Source organism: Trichechus manatus, unplaced genomic scaffold, assembly GCF_000243295.1.
Source record: "Trichechus manatus latirostris isolate Lorelei unplaced genomic scaffold, TriManLat1.0 scaffold00002, whole genome shotgun sequence".
Taxonomy (NCBI): Eukaryota; Metazoa; Chordata; class Mammalia; order Sirenia; family Trichechidae; genus Trichechus; species Trichechus manatus.
In genome coordinates this window covers 41,160,124-41,182,507 of record NW_004443938.1, presented here as the reverse complement: position 1 = coordinate 41,182,507, position 22,384 = coordinate 41,160,124, and the positions used below count along the sequence as shown (strand labels likewise).

The 22,384-nt window shown below is 35.9% G+C and overlaps 1 protein-coding gene across 1 annotated transcript in view; it reads right to left on the bottom strand.

Moving 5' to 3' along the window:
• Positions 1-2,437: 2,437 nt before the first annotated feature.
• LOC101351544 (pantetheinase-like) overlaps positions 2,438-22,384 on the bottom strand; it is a 44,719-nt gene continuing 24,772 nt past the window's right edge. Inside the window, exon 8 of the mRNA XM_004368912.2 lies at positions 2,438-2,750. Within this exon, the coding sequence (XP_004368969.2) occupies positions 2,733-2,750 (18 nt within the window). The 3' untranslated portion in view covers positions 2,438-2,732. The remainder of the gene's footprint in view (positions 2,751-22,384) is intronic.

The following is a 22,384-nucleotide window of genomic DNA, read 5'->3' as shown; positions in this document are numbered from 1 at the left end:
TAATATCAGCGTTATCTTACATTCTCTCCTGGCTAACCTTGAACTAGGTAAAATCCAGTTTTCTTGCCACTCAGCTTCTGAACATGTGCAACTGAACGGGGTGGAGAACACTCAATCAGCCTCATTTTCAACTCATAATATATATGAGCCATTAGAACTAATCAACCTGCTACCTAATTTCTCTATTACTTTCATTCTCCCACTCTCTGAGATGACTATTTCACACTGTCTCCTTCCTCCAATCTCGAAAACCTTCTCTCATCTTCACTCTCAGCTAACAACCTGGCATCCGGTTTCACTGAGAACTAGATGCAATCAGAAGAGAATGTCTGCATTCCCACCTGCACATCTACCCACCAGCTGACTTCTTCTCACATACTCAGCCAGCCCTGCAATACTACAAATGAACTGACAATCTCCCATCACAGGCTTTCCTTTCTCTTGTGCACCATACCCATCTCTTCGTGCCTCTTCAACGGTAAAGTAAAGAAAAAAAACAAAACAAAAAAGTTGCCGTCCAGTCAATAGTAATCATATGAAGGTAAAAGAAAGATAGCATTTATGACCACCTTCTGAGAAAAGTACTAGGAAGTACTATAATAATATAAAAATTAAATCAGAACAAAAATTTCTAAATAGCAAGACATGAGAAATAAAAACAACAGTAGGAAGTAAAATGTTCTAAGTTAAGAATTAGTTTAAATCACAAAGAGTTATAATAATGTGACAAAATACAAAGCATGTTAAGTAAGGATTTTTGAAGGGGAAAAAATACATTGCGAGGAAATAATATTTGTCTAGACCTTAAATTCTAAACTATTTTAATAGTCCCCAATTGTTATGAGGGTTGGTGAGGGACTAGCAAGTAAAACTTCTTGACTGGATTGCAAGACGCATAGCTGTAATTAACTTTGGAAAGTTGCTCCAGCAATATTTTTTGAAGTTTAAAATGCTCACATTGTTTGACCTAGTATATGTGCTGTGCAATAGTTTTTGTAACAGCAACAAAAGTTAAAAGTAAAATAAGAAACAATAAGAAGTTAAAAGAGATGAGTCAAGTCTTTTTATATACAGATATAGAAAGATGGCAATGATGTCTTTTCAAGTTAAAAAAAAATTGCAAAGTAAGACTTTTAAAATATTACATATATAGACACATATTTGTGTACGCATGGAAAATAGTTATGGAATGGTATGCTACAAATCCGCAATGTTGTTTACGTACAGGTAGTGAGATTGAAACTCGAAAAAAAAGAAGAAGGAAATAATCCCAAATGTTAGAAATGATTTTTCCTGGTTGGTAAAATAACATTTCTCCTATACCTTTTCCATATATTCCTAGTTTTCTACTACGAACACATTTCATTTTTATAACCAGAAAAAAATCTTTAATACATATAAAATAAATTTGCATTATTTGTGTTTCTTTTCAATGTATAATTATTTGTGTAATTTATTTATTCATTTTACTTTCAAATTAAAATCATAAGTTAAATTTCTGAACTCAGCACCTATCCTGTTTTTGTTCTACTATTTTGGGAAACAAATTAGCACTCGATAATAATTTTATTCCAAAAATATGTATGTGGCTCTATAATTTATCCAGCATTGATTATTAAAATACTACAAGGACTTTTGAGAAATACTTATTTTTAAAAAGGAAAGAGACAAGAGGCAGGGGAAAGGCAATTTCCAAATGCTCAAAGTAATGATTCTTGAAGTGGGACAGCGCTGCAAGCAAACTGGTCACATCTTGAAGAAGTAAGAAAATCTGTTTGTTTGCTTAGACTTCAATATAGGCCAATCAGATAAAGGAGAGAAGCAATCTCCAGTAATATTATGGTAAATATGAAGGAATCGTATGAATGGATGAATGAATATACACATTAAGTGTTTCTGCTATGTAGGCATGCATGAGATAGTATGAATCAGATTAATGTAATCATAAGATTCTTAAGTTAATTGGTCTAATATATATATATGTGTTACTTTAGCTCTAACTAATCTAATGGATATATTTATCATCTATAGAGACCTAATAAACACACACACAAATCTAATACACACACACAAAATAAAACGTGAAGTCATTTGAAAATGTGCCAGATTTTTTCCCACCAAGAAATACTTCTGCAAATAAGATTTTAGTTTTGGAGTTTAGTACCTAGTGATAAACAAGATACATTTTTGTTTCAAACCTATAAATCTCTATGAAAACTCCATTTATTATGTAAAAACTAGGCAACGTACTCAACATGAAATTTCCTTGTTTTTTTTAAAAGAAAATGAGATTTTAAACAACTATATTTTTCACTTTTCAAATTTTCTAGCTTTCCACAGATGAATTTTTAATAAAAGAGAAACATTTTTAAAAGTTCATGTAAAGGAAGCTATTTAAAAGTATATAACTATTTCTTTACTTTCTCTGACTAAAGTGGGTATTAAGGAAATAATTACAGAAATTTTATTAATCTTCATGTTAAATATTCCTAAATTTTAATTTATGAGTAAGTACCAAACCATTAATGAGTCAGTTTCTTCGGCATTCTCCTGATAAAGGATTCCACTAGGTCCCCTGGCAAGTCTCGAGTCTTGGTGTGCGTGTTCACAGTTTTCAGACCTACCTTCTCCAGTAAGAGTGGACAGAGGGTGTGGATGAGCTAGGCAGCGGAACCCCTTCCTTGGGGACAAGTGAGTTCGTCTGCATCTGTCTCCTATACAGCTACTTTGGGCTAGAGCCCACTGTGACTCTACAATAGACCACAGTTAACATAGATAGAATGACGCAAATACTAAAACCTGAAAAAGATAAGCTGATAATTAATCATTCTGACAACAAGCTCACAGTATATTATCAACAAATATAACTGGAAGGTGCTTTTATTCTAAACCAGCATCTGGAAGCTAGCAGTGAGCAAGCTAAACAGAGAGAGTAAATATTACCATTACTTTAAAAATAATTTCAAGCATGGACCATCAGTAACCACAAACATGATGAGTGTTAACAGTGTATATACGAAAACACGTGTCTATTAAAACTGCCTTAATGTTTGATTGATCTGAAAGAAAACTATGCCTAAAGTAGACATCTGTACCTAGGAAATAACCAGTGCTTGGAAAAACAATTCACTTTCAAAACAGATAACTTGTACCCATCAAATGAATATTTTTAAAAAGAAAATTGGAATGTGCTTAAACCTAATTACATCTTAGAGATGATAAATATTTTAAAGCAGTGACTTTCAAACTTTTTGTAACCACAATCTATAGAAAGAAATACATTTTATATTGTCACTCAGTATACATATAAATATGTAATGCATATATAACAAAGTAAAGTTTTCATTAAAAAATATTCTTACTGCATTAAATTTACTGTGATACCTTGTATTTTGTTCTGTTTAATCTTTTTTAATTAGAGGAGTTTACAACCCAGTAATGTTACTAACCACAATTAGAAAAACATTGCGTTATAGGTTATATGGACATATATGTTTACCCACAATGTTTCTAAATTCCTGCATATAAAACATTCAGAATTACCCACTTCTTATGCATAGAATCAGAGTCTTCAAATGAATAGCTGAGCAAGTGTAATTTCTCATCTATTTCCATTTATTTGTTACGTACAATGGGAAATCATAACAATATTATGGGAGATTGATTATCTGTCCCAATTCTTCATCCCTCCTGGCATCCACACCCTTGCCTTTGCCTCATTATGGGTGGATACACTTTCTTGTTTGAATTTGGGCTTTTCCCTTTGACTTATTTTGGCCAAAAGAATGTGGACAAAAATAACTGCCAGTTCCAAACCTAATCCTCCAGAAGCCTTATGTACCATCACCATGAGAAGAACATGCTCTGGCTAGCCTACTTTTCCAAAGGGGATGAGAAATACATGCAGCAGTCTGGGGCATAAGTATCTGTGGCATGATGCAGAACTACCCTAGCTGGCCTTCAGATTCATGACCATAAGTTAGTATTAGCTTAAGCTACTGAATTTTGGGGTATTTTGTTACACAGCATTATCATGGCAATAACTAACTGAGGCAATCTTATTTCTGAATGAAGCCACTGAGATCTACTGCCCCATTCTCTGGCCTTGGGCATCACCAGTGATATATTGATACACACACCTGTGGTCCAAGTAGCCATTAACAAAAGCAGTAATAGTAAAAACAAACAAAGAAACATAAAATGAAAGTTACTCTCTTCTAAGTGAAAATGATCTTTTACTAAGTGGATATAGCTCAACTTCAGAAACCTCTAGATAATAAAGTTTGGTTCAAAGAATAACGTCCAAGTTCAGTCCTTGTTAACTATGCAGAAAATATCATTTATCTGTCTGAAAATAAGTGAGTTCTAGGTTTGCTTGAATCATACATATAATGTTATTACGATGAGTTTTCTTTGTAAAACAGACAAACAAAAACCGTTACCGTCAAAGCAAGCACAATACTTCATGTATTGGAGTTATTAAGCTCTAGGAAATCCGATATCTTGTTTGTTTTATAATTATTATCTCCTCATGGCCTAAAACAGCACCTAGTAAATCATAGACTCTCAGTGAATATTTGCTGACCAAATGATGTTCAATTACTGAATAAAAAAATTATCCATTTTTTAAAACTTAAATTGAAGGATTGCATTGATAAGAAATTCTCATTGTTCTACTTGTGTTAATTACAAAACTGCACTGAAAGTCAATCTGCTTTTCATTTTATGTGCTGTGCTTTCTTTTCACCTGAAAATTTACTTAACTGCCTGCTGGGCTTGTGGGATGAAAGATAATTATGATTCTGCCTCCCAGGAATATATAGTTAATGGAGAGATAGACACGGAAACAGATACAGCACAACAGAGGGAGCATGAAATGGAAATATAAAGGCTGTGTTATAGGAACATATAAGAGGGATATTGAAATCTCATGTTGTAGCCAGAAAAAGCATCATGCATGAGGTCACATATAAACAAAATCTGAAAAGAATTGCTCAAAGGACTTCACAAAGCAGCTATATTTAGAATTAGAGAAATATACACAAAAATTTTCTTTAATTTTAGTAAGCTGATTTTATAGTGGACAATTAAAATTCTTTAATCAGAAACAATCATACTTTAAGTTATTTTGTTTCCTTATTCCAGCACCTTTTTTTTTTTTTTTAAATCAACAAAAATGTGTTGAGTACTTACTCTGGGCATTCGAAGTAAGGCTTCTTTCTCCTTTCTGTAAAATTCCCCCTACACACACACATACACACTCACACAAACATACCTTAAAAATATAGAAGCTAGCAAATGTCTTAATTTTCATTATTGAAACCCAATAAATCCCAAGCTAATAATTTGCTTTATCCTTGTTGTCTCATTTTCAAAGAACAAAATTGAAATATCTTGATTTCTCTTTGAAGTAACTTAATATTGTTATAAATGGCATGTTTCTGTAGATGATGAGGTTTTCAAATTTTATCTTTAATTTTTTTCTATTATATATGAGTAATAATACTAATTGTGCACTTACTATGAAAGGAATTATGCTAAGTGTTTAAGTAATTTTTTTACTCAATCCTCACAATGACCAAATGAAGTTTACATCATTATTTCCAATAATAGACTATAATGAGTTTGGGAGAGTTGAAGTGATTTTTTTGACGTCATATGTTACTAGAAAATGGCAAAGCCAGAAATCAAGCAAATGTCTATCTAATGTCCAAGCCCATGATCTTAACAATGATTCTCAACTGCATCCAGAGACCAGCTCTTAAACATTCGTAGCAATTGACTATATCACAATCCCACATAACCACTTAAATATGAGAAGAAAAAAATTAGTAAAATGGGCTGAGTGGAGGAAGAAAGGAGTTAGTGGAGAAAATTATTTTCAGTAATGTTATTAGTTTCTCTCTACTCGCGTTTTCTTAGATATGAAAAAAAAAAGAATCTTTAAGAGAGTTGAGACTATATCTGCCAACTGATGTAGGCTAGAGTAGTGGTTCTCAGTGATGGAGGGGAGGCAACTGCACTCTAGGAGACATTAGGCAATGTCTGGAAACATTCTGTTTCTCACAACTGAGAGGTGCTATTGGTATCTAGTGAATAAAGGTCAGGGATGCTGCCAAATATTCTTTAATGCACAGAACAGCCTCCACAACAATTATCTGGCCCAAAATAGCAATAGTGCCAAGGTTGAGAAACCCTAAGTTTGAATGATATTCTCAGTCACTATGAATATTAAGACTTTCTTGACTACTAGTTGAAGAAGAAAAAAAAAAAAACTATAAACTTTATTCTTCAAGGAAAAGTGGAACTGAAAAGAGAGATTGCCTGAAATAATGGACATAGCACCAGACTAGAAATCAAAGAACACTTATCCACACTCCAATTCTATTGATAACTCTATATAAGGGCATGTGGCCAAACTTCTGTGAGCATCAGCTTCCTAATTGCAAAATGAAGGGCCAGTCATTTTTCAGCTCCATCATTGAATGGTTCTTAGTGAAGACATGATCATGTCCCTGAAAATGCACAGAGGCTGCCTGCAGATTTGAGGTCTGGGTAGGACACTCCTGTAGATACTGAGTTCCATGAAAGAAGAGATCATATATGCTTTAGTCACTGCTATATCCCCATTGCCTAGCACATAGTAGGTGCTCAATAACTACTGGGCAATAGGTTGGTTAAAATTTCTACAAGATTAGATATTAGGTTTATAGCACAAAAAAAGGAGCCCACTAGCTGCTAACTGAAATGTCCCCGGTTCAAACTGACCAGTCACTCAGCAGGAGAAAGATGTGGTAGTCTGCTCCCATTAAGATTACAGCCTTGGAAATCCTATGGGACAGTTCTACTCTGTCCTATAGGGTCACTATGAGTTGCAATCTACTCAATGCCAATGAGTTTATAGCACAAAAGAGATGCCGCAGCTTGTGGTATTGATTTGAAAGACATTAACCTAGTGGTAACAGTTGAAGCTGCTTGTGATAAAGGATAAAAAAAAAGAGAGAGAGAGAGAGGAAGATGGAACTGTGAGGAATGTCAATATGTAAGTTAAATTGACTTCAAGGTGTTAGAAAGAGAAAAAGAGGGATCAGCACAGCCAAGTATAAACAGAGTTTTAAAATGGGATTATAGAACTCTACAAAGTGGCAGAGTAAGAATATGGACTGAGAATAAGGTCATGGGTTAAAGAAGACATCATTAGCAATTTGGGAGCACTGTCAGTAGAGCACTGCAGGGGCACAGCAAAGCCAGATTCGCAAGATTAGGAAGATAACGTGTGGTGAAAAATAGAGGTAGCCAGTGTAAATTAATTTTTCAAGACATGTGACAATGAAAGGAAGATGAGAAATGGAGTATTAGTTTGAAGGGAATTTGGTTACAATAAATAAATGTGAAAGGGTATATAGGCCACCAGGAAGAACCAGAGAGAAAGAAAGAGTGAAGAGCAGAGGGGAAGTATTTGATGGGGCAAAGGCTCAGGGAGATGAGGGTTGAGGGGATCAGAAATGTGGGAGAGGATGAGCCTTGGAAAGCGAGGAACCCTTCCTTTCTTGCTCTTCCTCCTCCTGATTTATTAAATTCTACTCTTAAAAACCCAACTCGCATGCTACTTTCACATCACAATCAGAAATAATTCCACTCTTCCAGGGACGAATTACCCAATAAGCAAGATACACATGGGCTTACTTGTGTTTCTTACTAATCTGTAGTGCACAATTTCACATCAAAGATGTGATGAAGCCCATGTGAAATTGTACACTACAGATTAGTGAGAAACACAAGGAAGTCCGTGTGTACCTTGCTTACTGTTGCGTGCTGGTTAATCCTCCCCTACAGTCTTCCCTTCACTTCCTTAGTACTTTATCTTTTTTGTCATACTGCCTTGTAAGACAGCTGGAGCCCTGGTGGCCCAGTTGGTTAAATGTTCGGCTGCTAACCAAAAGATCGACAGTTCAAATCCACCAGCAGCAAATTGGAAACCCTATAGGGCAGTTCTATTCTGTCCTATAGGGTCTCAATGAACCAGAATTGACTCGACAGCAATGTTTTTCTGTTTGTTTGTTTGTTTTTTGGTGGGGGGAGGGGAGGAAGGTGGGGGTGTGTCATACAGTTACTCATTTATGTCTGTTAGGAATTTATTTATTTTTGTATCTCAAACAGTGCTGTATTACAAATTTTTCTCACATATACATAGACACATTAGCTGAATTAGTGGCTGTGTGAAGTGGAACTGATTTGATGATGTTGATTTTATTTGAGCCTTGGAATTTTTATCTCTTCCACTACTCACTGTCTTTGCTCAAAATATTGCCTCTCTCATCAGATGACATATCTGGGCCTTAGTGCCTTTATCTGTAAAGTGAGTAGATTGACATAGACAGTATCTAGGTTTCTTTCGTCTCTAATGTTCCAGCCATCCACCCTTTCATTTATTCATTCATCTATTCAATAATAATGAATTAAGTACATTCTAAAATGATAGACACAGTGATCAGCATTCTTAATACAATGACCGAGACTAAGTTCCTACCCTCCAGCTAAAAGTTTACATTCTAATCTTAAACTACCATCAGATTCAAGCTGATCCATCTTGACACGCTTATTCCCCAGCTTCCCACGTCTTAGTTTCATTTAGCAAGGCTGCCCTTCAGTAAATCTTTTTAGACCATCTCTTCCCCTCAGCTTACTTGTGATCAATCTTCTTCAGTTTCTCCCAAAGGATAGACATCTTCCAGTCCACTGCGCTCTATATGTCACATTAATAGAATTATATTACAGCTAACCACTTGGAAAGAACTACGTGATCTGATTTGCATATCCCAAAAACCTAACGTATCTTCTCTAAACCATCTGGCCCAATAATAGACAAGAGTACTTGAAATCATCTCTCTAGATCAGCTGGCTGGATTAAGGTGTCCTTCTAGAAGTTAACCTTTAAAATGCCCTATTGTTCTATATGATAATAATTGGTTTAATTATCAGTCTCCTTTGATTGGGACTGTCTCTTCTATGTCACACCCCACATGGTGCCTTCAATGTAAAGCAATGAATGAAGTAAGTGTTCTCTGAGGATTATACCCATTAACATTAATAGATATTTAGAACAAGTTAGCTTATGAGAACAGAGCCCTCACATAATATAGTACTACGGGGAGAAGGGTTTGGGATAAATTTGGAACTTGATGCACTGTAAGTGAAGGGACGTGTTCCAGTAGGAGAACCAAGGTATCAAAGCAGGTATATTTAAGGCACTGTGAACTTTTTTTAGAAAGTTACTGAAAGCAGATGTATCAAGGTAGAATGCAGCTGGAAGAAATATCAACAATTTTCCAGGGTAATGGAAGCCAGAATCATAAATAATAAAATCTTCAGAGAGGATGACAAAATTGTGAAGTACGTAAGGAAGGAGTAGAGTTCTGCTTTTATATTCATACAGGTTTTCTTCATCATATAGATCAGAAGTCAGTCAGAAAATTTTTCTGGAAAGGCCAGATGGTAATTGTTTTAAGCCTTATGAACCATACAGTCTCTGCACTAACTGCTCAACTCCGCCATTGTAGCACAAAAGCAGCCACGGGCAATACATAAACAAATGGGCATTGCTATATTCCAATAAAACTTTATTTACAAAAAAGAGTTTACTGACCTCAAATATAGACTGTAGAAGAGATGCTATGGGATTTCATAACACCAATAAAAGCGAAGAAACAGGAATTCAAAGTCATTTTATTTATAAGATCCTTCCCTCCTCTCTGCTAAAAATGCAGAAGATAACTAGGGTAGAAATGTCACTTGTAAAGGAGAAAAACCATCAGTTGTTTGAGGCACAAATAAGGAAGAAGGATGCCAGTCTTTACAATTGCATTTCACTTTCATATTTCGGCTTGCATTTATACTTGGGTTTAGCTATTTTCTGCTAACATAAAAAAGAAAAAGATTTATCTTAGCAGGAGATCTAAACCTCTTTGAATGTTTAGTATGGACATGATTGGACATGACTGGTTATCAGTTGGGACTGTCTCAAGCTTTAAAAGAATTCCCTTAAATGGAGGCATTTTCCCTTTCCTAACTTTTTATAGTAAAGCTAGTGTCATGGATTGAATTGTGTCCCCCAAAAATATGTGTCAATTTGGCTAAGCCATGATTCCCTATTTTGTGTGATTGTCCACAATTTTGTCATCTGATATGATTTTCCTATGTGTTGTAAATCCTACCTCTATGATGTTAATGAGACAGGATTAGTGGCAGTTATGTTAATGAGGCAGGACTCAATCTACAAGATTAGGTTGTGTCTTAAGTCAATCTCTTTTGAGATGTAAAAGAGAAAATTGAGCAGAGAGACACGGGGACCTCATACCACCAAGAGCCAAGAGAATAGCATGTCCTTTGGACCCCAGGTCCCTGTGCTGAGAAACTCCTAGACAAGGGGAAGACTGATGACAAGGACCTTCCTCCAGAGCCAACAGAGAGAGAAAGCCTTCCCCTGGAACCGACACCCTGAATTTGGACTTCTAGCCACCTAGACTGTGAGAGAATAAATTTCTGTTTGATAAAGCTATCCATGCGTAGTATCTGTTATAGCAGCACTAGATAACTAAGACAGATAGCAAAGGTTTTGTCGATATCTTTTCCTTTTCTTCTCCTTTTCCACAGATGTCCTCCCCCTTTTTTCCATTTGAGAGCCCGTCTTTTCAGTGGTACACGGTGAATGGCTGTCAATGCCCCCAGCTGAATATGACCACGACCAGAGATATTTGTCATTAAAAGGAATTGAGCAAACCAGAAGATCTTCAATACATATTGAAGGAATGTATTGACTAGTGGAATTCTGGGCAGGTGGGAAAAAAAGTTTTGGCATAAAGGACATGGCTTCAAATTACACTGCATATTCAATGTAGAAGGCAGGTAGGGATGCCTGGAATTGTCCAAGATTGAGCACTTCCTGATATGGAACATGCATATGGTCAGTTGAACAGCTCCATTCCTATTATTAAGAATGATGGCACAATTATCATGGTTTCCTTAAAAGTACAAAGATAAATTCCCTTTACTCTGATTTTTAAATTATTTTTAGCAAGCAGAAATTAAGTATTTTTTCAGTTTCCCAAGCAGCTTTATATCATCAAGCTACTGCTGTTCTGATAAGAGTATCCAGCTAGCATAGCAGTAAACAATCATTTATGGAGCGCCTACTCTATGCAAGGCCCTGTACTGTGGCATCGCATTGAATCCTCATACCAACCCTAAGATGGTAGAAACATTATACCCATTTTAATTGAAAAGATTGAGCATAAGGCAACTAAAATATCTCGTCCCACAAGTGGTAAAGCCAGCAATCAAAGGCAGGGGTTTCTCTTTGACTACCACATAGAAAAGAATGGAATGTTAATGAGTCTTTCAGCTGATGCATTTCAGAAAGTGTTTTTGTTTTTTTTTGAACCTTCTCTAAGAACCTACACATTGAATGTTAATTTCTTATTGAACTTGTATCTTTGACCCACGTATTGTACTCACACGGACCTACAGAGGGCAGACTTCTACAAATTTTCATAAAACGTGTGTTTTGATACTGGATCCCTTCTCCCTCCACCCCACGGCCCCAGATTGAAGTGACCTAGCTTGAATCAACATCATCCTTCTCAATTTTCCCACCCGCTGGCGATGGGTGGAAGGCTGGATGAGTGGGAAAACTAGGGCAACAATTTATAATGGTGGATTCCCCACAGTGTGTGCCACTCAGACCTTTCCCTTGCATCTTAGAATGTGTTAAAGGCAGAACCTGGACACACTGTTCATGTGGGCCCAGAATAAGCTTGGCTACTGTCAATAATAATAAAGGAGAATAACGAGGAGGAAGAGAAGAAAGAGGAGGAGGAAGGAGGGGAAGAAAGAGGGGAGTAGGAGAGGGTAAGGAGAAGTTGAGAGGAAAAGGAGGAGAAGGAGGAAGGAGGGAAAAGGGAGCAGAAGAAGGAAGAAGAGAAGTAGGAAGAAATAGAAGGAGGAGGAACATCTTTTACTGAACCTGTACCAGTAAATGGACTAAGTGCATTATGTGAAATCCCTAGTTTTTTCCCCAAACAACTCTAAATTATAGGTCCTGTTTTTATGTTTGCCTTACAAAGAAAAGGACTGAGAATTAGACAAGTTAATTTACTAGTAAGGGGCAGCAGTGGAATTGGATTCCAGATTTGTCTTACTCTGGAGTTCCAGCTCCCAATCACTACCAAGAATTTGGAAAAAGTTCAAACAAAGGGTTTTCTCTTCTGGGTAGCTGATTTCCACCACAGACCCTTCAAACAACTAAACAGAAAAAACTGAGATTATTACATTTAAGAGAACTTAACACCCATTGTAGATGGGTAGGCAGAGAAATCATAATTCCATGCTAGGCAGATGAGATAATCCTATATTAACAGTAATTTCAAAACATCTTCAAAAAATTTTTATTGTCTTAATCACTAAACTTCTTACGGTATGTTTTTATCAGCAAAATCAGATAATTTTCACATATTTATTGCAATTAAAATTAAATTGCGTGTAAGTATTTAGAGAGTATTTTCAGACCATCAGATTTTGCTAAAATGCTTTTACAATCTATTTCTACCAGGTTCTTACTACTAAGTACACAAGTGGCAAGCTTTTAAATTAATTTTTATTCATACTGCAAGCGAAAATAAACTCTCAGTTAATTGTCTTTACTAGAGTAAGATGAAATCTTACCATAGACAGGAAGAAAAAAACTTCAGCTGGTTCATAACCAATTTTAGTTAAATCAATATCATAACCTGTTTTAATAGCATTTTATAATACTAATATTTTCATATCTCAATTCAAAGTTTATCCAATACACATATCTATGAAACACATTGCCCAGACATTAACTATTTATCAGATAATCATGAGTTGGAATCCACTCAACGGCAATGAGTTTTTAACCTAACACCATACTGACAGGTGGGCCCTATTGGCTTTGGCAGGAGTTCAAAGTTTCTAGAAAATGTTAGTGCTAAATACCTGTTCACACTGATAAGCACTTTTGCTGTATTTCTGTAGCTGGACTACCATTTCAAAAGAACTGATTTCAAAATAGAAAAATTAAAAGAGCTAACTCTACAGTTAACATTTTCATTGATCCTTCTAAACTTACCTCCCAACTCTGAAATATTTCCATTCTTTATATTGATAGTTTCTTCCCAATGTCTCAAGGAAAATTTCTATTCTCCATGCCATGTCAACATTTAAGATGAACTAACTTCAATCTTTTTTCCAGGATGTATATATGTTTTAATCTTAATCACTTTAGCCCTTGCCCTGCATTTTATCAAAGTCTGTAGCTATTAAAGCTATAAGACTGACTGTGAGGAAAGTGACATATCTCTATTATAAAGGTAAAAGATGCAATTCAATTCTAAGTGTAATAATTACTGAGCAAATAAATCAGTGTCCAGCACTTAAATCAAACAGATTAATATTGAGTCCTTCAAAAAAAAAAAAAAAAACAAGCCACAGTCCAGCAGGGCTGTGTAAGAAAATACTAGCAAGCAATTCTCACTTTCCATTCTAGAGACTGGAGTTTGATTCCATATCAACGCACCTCTTGCTCAACCACCATCCGTCAGTAGATGCTTGTATGTTGTTATCATGCTCAACAGGTTTCAGTAGAGCTTCCAGACTAGGACGAACTAGGAAGAAAGGGCTCAAGAACTGCTTCCAAAAATCAGCCAGTGAAAACCCTATGGATCACAACAATCTAATCTCATTGTTCATGGGGTCACCATAAATCAGGGGCTGACTTAACAACAGCTAACAATAACAAGAATGGTAGCTAAAGCATTGCTCGTAGAGTTAAAAGATTCAATTTTGAGTGTCTGATACACCATAAGTTAGGAAATACGAACATGATATTCACTCTCTAATGCAAAATGGAAAAAATATTTCTACCTTATGACATTATGGCAAAGAGAAAAATAAGATATGTTATCAGGAGGGACCAGTCCTTAAAGAAGGACATCATGCTTGGTAAAGTAGTGGTCAGCAAAAAAGAGGAAGACCCTCAAAGAGATGGTTTGACACAGTGACTGCAACAATGGGCTCAAGCATAACAGCAATTGTGAGGGTGGTAGAGAACCGGGCAGTGTTTCTTTTTGTTCTACCTAGCATCGCTATGAGTCGGAACCGACTCAGTGGCACCTAACAACAACAACATGTAAAATGTTTTGTAAACTTTAGAGCACTAGGCATACATCATCACTGATGTATTTACATTTTCTGGGCAAGAAGATACACTTAAAGCTGACTCAGATGTAGGGAAAGTATGAACCTAACCTCAGCCTTGTCCTTCAAGGAGGTGGTGGTATTGGCTTGCAAGCTACATGGGGCTCATAACAAAGGAAAGGGGAAGGATGCAAGGAGTGTAATGATACTATGGGTTTGAAAATAATGAGATGATAAACAGCAGCCCTGGTAACTCATGGCAGACAATTGAGTAATTTCTGTGTACTAAATGCTCAAACACAGCAATAGTTGTGAGGATGGCACAGGACTGGGCAGTGTTTCATTCTGTTGTACGTGGGGTAACAATAAGTCAGAGCAGACTTGAAGGCACCTAATAACAACCACAAAGTTGAAGAAAGGAGCCCTGTTGGTACAGTGTTTAAGCACTAGACAGCTAACTGAAAAGTGGGCAGTTTGAACCCACCAGCCACTCTGTGGGAGAAAGATGTGGCAGTCTGCTTCCGTAAAGATTTACAGACTTGGAAAACCTTCTGGGGCAGTTCTCTGTTCTGTAGGATCTATGAGTCAGAATTGACTTGACGGTAATGGGTTTGGTTTTGGTTTAAAGTTGAAGAGGGATATAAGATACATGCCTCTGAGGAACTTTCATTTTGTGGTAGATATTACTAGTGCTCACTAATATTATGAATGTCTTTTTTTTCCTGGACATACAGGGGGATTATACTTCCTATCTCATTTAAATTTGTCATGGCCATATAACTTGCTTTGGCCAATAAAATGTGAGTTGAAGTAGCATGTAGTTTTCTGGATGAAGGCATTTAAGAGGCAGTGTACAATTTCTCCATGTTATTTTCTTATGCTCCAGAGATTATGGAAGCAGGGTTTGACAAGTAGGTAGCATTAGATGACAAAAGCGTGGAGTCCTAAGCCATGACATAGAGGCTAACTGAAGTGGATTCTTTATGGGCAAGACACAAACTTTTGTTGTGTTAAGCCAGGAGACTTAGGTATTATTTGTTACTGCATTATAACCTAGCTTATCCTGACTAATACATATGATAAAGAAAAGCATGCCAAATGAAAGAAAGTATAGTATATATATTTGAGACAGAAGGAACTGGTTGGTTTATCCCAGCTAAGCCACTTATGACTTGATGACCTTGAATATATTACTTAGTCTCTTTAAGCCTCAATTTTTCCTTTTAAAATGGAAATGGTATTATTATTTTTATTATAGTGCTTGTTTCATAGGGTTATTTTGTGTCAGAAAGTACTTGGCTTTCAGTAGTTGGTGCTCAAAAAATGCTTATTATTATTACATGTGCAATAATAAATGTATTTGAGAATCACAAAAATGGACACAACCACTTTCGTCAGGGCCAAGGACAGCTGAGTGCACTGAACAGGATGCTGAGGAGTTGCCAAGTGCTGGAATTGCCAGTCAGCTTTTGGAGGTGTGGGGGGCAAAACCTGCCCCTGCTTCAGGGTATTACGGTGAAGGGACCATGGAATCCTGCAAGGACATTTTTTCATTATGCAGTTATTTAATCTTTTCCTCTCTGTTTTGAAATTTTGAATATTTTGTGATACCAGGAGTTGATGGCAAGTGAGAGCATTTTTCACTTCAGTGAACCACCCACGGGCACTCTGCACCCTCTCCAAGGACTCTGCTCAAAACCTGAAAGTCGGTATCTGTTTTCGTTTAAATCTTTAAACAGATGTATTTATAGAGCTATAAGGAACTTTTTTCCTCCCTGACTTCTCCACCAACTTCCAAGTGAATACTTTTGGCAAAGGGAGGAGGAAAACATCACAGCAACATATTGGGAGGTTTGGAAACTTTTAAGAAAAAAAAAAATTGAGTGAATCAAGATGGAGAAAATGTCATGACCTGAAGTCCACATTTATCACTCTCTTTATCTCTCCTAGTGTCCTCAGTCTGTACTGGAGTCCCATTGAAGCTCTCACATCACCACAAAGATGAATTTCCAAAAAAAACAAATCCATTACTGTCAAGTTGTTCCAAATCATAGCCTTTGGGTTAGCAGCTGAGTGCTTAACCACTGTACTACCAGGGCTCCTTAAAGACGCATCTAGTAAAGAAAAGGAAAAAAGCTGAATGGACAGGGTCACGGGCCAGAAGTCCCCCACCTGACAGAGCAAGTCTCCGTTCCCTATGACAGTTGGAATACATGAACCGTGTCATCATGACCACAGCCCTGACATTGTGGAGTGCAGCCAGCTGCTTGGTGGGCCCTTCTATCGTGGTCTTAGCATCTGGCCTCGGCTAGCCCTAACATCTCATCTCTGAACTGCATGCTAGCCTAGTCAAACCAGATCAGCTATTGTCAGCAAACTACCAGACACAGTCCCATTGACAGCTGACTTCACACATGACCCTGTGCGATAACAGCCAAACCAGAAGAACTCGCTCTCTCCAGCATCCCTGCCCAGGAAATGTTTGATTCCGGTAAGCTCAAGTTCTCTCAGATCAAGCTAAAACCACTCTACGTGATTAGGGAAACTCACAAAGTCTTCATCTCTGATGATGTGAAATTTGACAAATACTGAGCCAAAAGCAGGAGAAATAACATAGCTCTCAAGATTCCTGGATGCTCCTAAATACATAAAGAGCTTTCTTGTTTTGTTTTAGGTCTTAGAAAAAAAGTCAGTTAAGGTCACCAAGAAGCGCAAGATGAATTTTAGTGAAATATTTATTGGATGATGTAATATTTTTTTGAGAAAAGCACCTGCCACAAAATGTTCGTTTCAAAATGATGTATTGCTGGCATGTATCACTGCTGCAGGTAGCTTAGTTCCTTTGCAAAAGGGCATGTTTTGTAGAGTGAGTTTGATATCAGCGCTATATATATGGTGTGTCATTTGAGGGAGGTTTTGAATTTGAAGATGTACTGTTTTTTGCTACATTACACATTGTCAAGAGATTATGTTGTTACTGAAAAAGACCACTTAGTGCTGGGTGAAATACATACTTCTATCAATGTGACTTTCTGGTTTCCTAACCAGGAAAAGATGATCTGGTGGTTTCACTATCAATCCACTAGTGATGCTTCTCTAAAAGTGTTTGTTAGAGTCTTGGGGAGACAGGCTAGTTGGGTATTACTAGGCAATCATTCTGGTGGGATTATGGTGAGAGATGAAGAGGTATTGAAATTTTAAGTGTATTGGTTAGGTAAAAAACTAGCAAAACAAACAAAATCATTGAAACTCTTAAACAGCACCAAATAAGATACATGTGCTACAAAAAACATAAAAATAGATTTAGACTTATTTAAGTTGACATGGCTAGATGCAGCAGAACAATTAAATGACATTGTCATGAAGTTGATGACATAAAATATATCTTTAAGTAAGAAACTGTCAAAGTTGCTCTTTGCAGCTTCCAAGTACACCAAAGTATAAAAAAGTAGATTAAAAAAAACTTTAATTGAATATAGAATTTTCTTGAAATTAGATTATTTTATTTTATTTATTTTATTATTAGATATTACCAAATGAGCACCACAGATGTTTTCTACAGAAGAAATGACAATTAAAGTTTAAAAAGCATATCAAAAAATAGTATAAAATGAACACACATGTGTTAGAAAAAAATTCAGAGTGAAGGAGTAATCAGAGCTGGGTATGAATGTAGTAAGTGCCACTAAAAAAATAATGAAGTCAATCCACTGCTACAACGTTTAATTTTAAGAAAAATATTTCTAAGGCAAGTTAGTGAATTTGTGGCTGGGAAAAATTAAGAAAATGTATGCATTTGATGAGTAGTTCATAGTTGTTCTCCAGGAAAAAAAAAAAAAGGAATTTCTGTCAGGAATTTTAGAGCATTTTAAATACAACAAAAGATTTACGGGACTCGGACAGACATGGCTGTGACAGCATGCTTGTCCGTTTTCCCATTCTTGCCTATTCTGTAATATTCTTTGGACTCGGGCAGACATGGCTGTGGCAGCATGCTTGTCCACTTCCCACTTTTGTCCTTTTGAATATATGCCGAATAAAACTTTCTTTTTACTTTACTAAACTTTGTGATGTTTTCCCCCTACAACGGTTAATGGCACTGTGAGTAGGGTCTGAAGCTACGAATCCAGACAACTTCGAAGAGACCTGGACTGCGGAGCAGAAGCCACAAAGAAAGGCCCTATCTTCTGGACCCACGTGTTCCCACTCCATGTGCCTTCGACATTGACAGGGTGAGTGCTCTCAGAAAATGAAACTTTGCTTTTTTGTTGTTCTCTTTCTCATGTTTTCTTAAGTTTTGTTTGGCATATTTGTTTGTAAAACCTGTTAATTGATTAAGGAGAATCTTACTTAGATTTTTGCTTGATCGTTTGGTTAAAAGTGACATTTAGTAACTCTTTAAGTGAACTGCAGTTTAGGCCGGGATTCGGGTGTTTGAAGAGGTAATTCTATTTTCAAAGAGCTGTGAGTCACTATAAGCTGCAAAATTCGGCCCTTTTTGTGGCTCAGAGAAAACCTGGAAAATAGTGCTCTGTTTTGCCAAATTCGCAGGGAGAGGTGGCAGCTCCTGACCTATGTTTTGATATTTAAGGGAGAAGTGGTAGTTCTGTACCTGTTTTTTCCATTGAATTGAGTCAATCTTACCAAAAATTGCTATATACACTTTTAGAAACTAGAATCCCTATATCCTTGTTTTTTTTGTGTGGTATTATCTGGTGAGTTTATGTGGTCTTTCTGTCTCCTTTTGTTCTAAGAGCTTGCTTCTGGTCTAGAGCATTGTGTCTAAGTTTGTCTTGTATTAAATTGGTGGCTATGGCTAAGAATTGCTGTTTTTTGTAAGGCTAGTCATAGAACCTCAGTTCCTTCTTCATCCAGAAAAAACTGCATCTTGTGTCTGTCTTATGATTTAGATTTTTAATAGCTACTTGGAGAAACTTTGATATAAATTGGTCTATTTGAAAAGTGCATTAAGATCTTTATGTTTTATACTATGTCAGTCTTAAAAGTGAAACCTTTTTAAGTAACTTAAGCTAGATATGAAAAGTGTTTTATTTAAGGAAAAAGGATAGTTTTGTCTTAAAGTAGCAGTTCCAGAACAGTAAAAAAGAAAGAAATTAGCTATCTTTTGTCTTTCAAAATGCCTCCATAAATTTAAACATATGTAAATGTCTTCCAGGAGTCAAGAGAGTGAGGGCGGGGCACGATCAGGCCTCCCCACCTCCCAGTCTCCAAGGTCCTGTAGCTCCAGAGACACTTTTGAAAGACCCCGTTCCAGCTAGGTGGAGACTCTTTTAAGACAAAAGATAAGAAAAATTGCTGCTTTGCTATAGTTATCAGAAATTGGGTATATCCTAATCATAGAACTGTAAACAAGTTCTCTCTATTATAGGGGAACTTTAAGAAGTAAAAAAAATAGAAATCACAATGAGACACACCTGAAGTGGCCTGGAAAAATGTTTCCAGCAGTAGCCAAACACTTAAGGTTTTATCCGTATCAATGAATTCATCAATTGAGCAGAGACTTTGTGATTTCCAAAGCCAGTTGATACAATCTTTAAGAGCTAAAATTAGATTGGGAAAAAAAAAATGAGAAGTAGTAAAAGTTGAATGAAATCTTAGAATGTTTAAATAGACTTTTCTTTCAACAACAGTTATGTTTTATGATATATAGGCTTAAAATAATTTTGACATTTTGGGTAACTTATTGATGTTATTAAGTTAATAGATACTTGTTATAATTTAAGTTTATATACTTTTGCTTTCTATGCCACAAGAGAAAGGATAGACATATATATTTAAGTCTGCTAATGAGTGTGTTCATTTTTGCCATTTAAAGGGATGCACTGTGAGAGATATACAACAAACGCAATCTTTAAGAGGTTTATTGAAAAATAAATTTATTTGATATAGTCAAGTTTCATCTGTCTGACTAAAGTTTAATCGTTTAATTTATGAGATTTTTAGGAGTTTTAATGTTAAGTAGCACATAAAACAAAGAATTGGGTTTCTCGCAGTTAAAATAACAAAATTGTCTTTAATTTCTGAGTTAAAGGGTTAATTTATTCTTTGTGTAATCTGCCTGGAAGACAAAGGTTTGGCCTCTCATTAGAATTAAGATTCCAGAGTCTGAATACTAAGCCTCATGGCTTTTGGAAAAGAAAGCTAAGGGTTTTACTTTAAGATATTTGGTTAAATAACTTAAGTATTGTTTCACAGTGACCTGTATTATTATCTCGTTATTGCTAACTTGGTCGCAACTTTATCTTTTTAAATCCAGCATTATCAAAGCCAGTTGTTTGATTGGGCAATTCACATCATTTTCCTATGAAGTTTTTTTATTACTATTCAGGTATTTACAGATTTGATAATCTTGGTATATTCTTAGTATATCCTGACTATATGGTATTTTCTCTCAAAATTATTCTGCATTATATCTGAAGCTCTTTGAATATGGTTAATGGCTATATTTAGAAATATTTTTATCTAAAGTTTTTTTTTTTTTTTAACTGATTTTATTTGGCCTTTATGTTGGGCTTGAAATTAATTTCTATCAGGTCTTTCACTAATTAGAATATTATGTTTATTAATTAATCATGGCCATATTAAGTTTTGTCATCTGCAGATAACTTTTTACTTTGCTGATTTGCTGAAAAAGTTTGACCCAAATATCTCAGGAAAAGATGGACTATGTTGGACTTGCTAAAAGGACTGTGACTAGACTGAATAAAATTTCCAGAACTCCTATGCAGAAGCTGATGGGTTCACAGACTGCGGCTGATCCAGAATCATATGGAACAGAAATTAACTACATAAGACTGAGTAAACTAAAGGAAACTATGGTTTTTTTTTTTTTTTTTTTTCCTTAATATTGCTGATATTTTAAGGTCCTAATTTCTGGATATGAGAAATCATTCTCCTTTCTCCTAAATTATCTAACTAATCGGTTTAGATATTGTAACTCTTGAATTAGAAGTTCCTGTTGGTAAACTTAGCCAAGTTGTAGATATCATAATCAGAGAACTGTCTAATATTTGAGCTATGATTTTACAAAATAGAACAGCATTAGATTTCCTGTTAGTCTCTTAAGAAACAGTTTGTGCCTCTATAGATAAATGTTGCTGTATTTCTATTAATACTCAATCTAAGGTTTTGCAGAATGTAGTTGCTGTTGAGACACATGAAAAGCAGTTACTAATGCTGCTTATGTAGAGACAAACACCTCATGAGATTTGTTTCCTTGGTTCAAAGACCTTAGGGTCATGGTTTCATTGGTTATTTCAGACAATTGGCCTAATATAATTGTTAGTGTCCCTGTTTTTTTCCCTAGTTTACTGTATGGTTCCTGGGATCTTAAAAAACCAGATGATGTCCAATTACCATGTGTTGAGCATTTTTTATAAAAGATTCTATAGCAAGATCATGATCCAAAAGAAAGAATGATGAGAGAGTTGTATATAATTCTCCTGGAATCCAGATTTCTGGCTTTCAGGGAGGTTGAGACAACCCACACAGGACATTTGCCTTTGGGTGTCCTCTTGAACCTTGAGCTTTGAGAAAGAAACTGGTTCCTGAAGATACTTTGAGTCAAACAATGGTCCAGATAAACTAGTAAGACCATTTTGCTCTGGGTATTGAGCTTCTTTTTTGAAGAATTCAGTCTGTTTCAGGAAACTAACTTCAAAGATCAGACTGACTGTTATATTTAGGGTAAATTAGTAATTAGTTTAAGCAGTCTTTAAGACAATGTCATATGAAATACCTGTCTAATGTTTCTAATCAAACTGTCACCCTCTTACGATGCAGAAAATCATGTATCTTAAAGAAACCAGATTCTCAGAAGAGATCGACCTCATGGCTCAGACTGTTTTGTCTTTGGTTCCATTTCTGCTTCTGAGAAAGTGACCCATGACTGTTAATAGATAAACCAAGGAAGGGCAGCTTGCCCTTGGGAAGAACACTCAGTATGTTTTAAACAGACTAACTGAAGGCCTCCTACAGGAAAGGTCCATCCTGTATTATCTTGCTAATCATTAGTTCTCTAATGAAAACTTGTCACATGTAAATTTTTCTATACCTTCTGTTTCTTCTAGACAAACTTTGTGTGCTTCTTATGGATATATGTTTCTGTGTAGATATGTTTCTAATTTAGATGATTCCTTTCCAACTGATA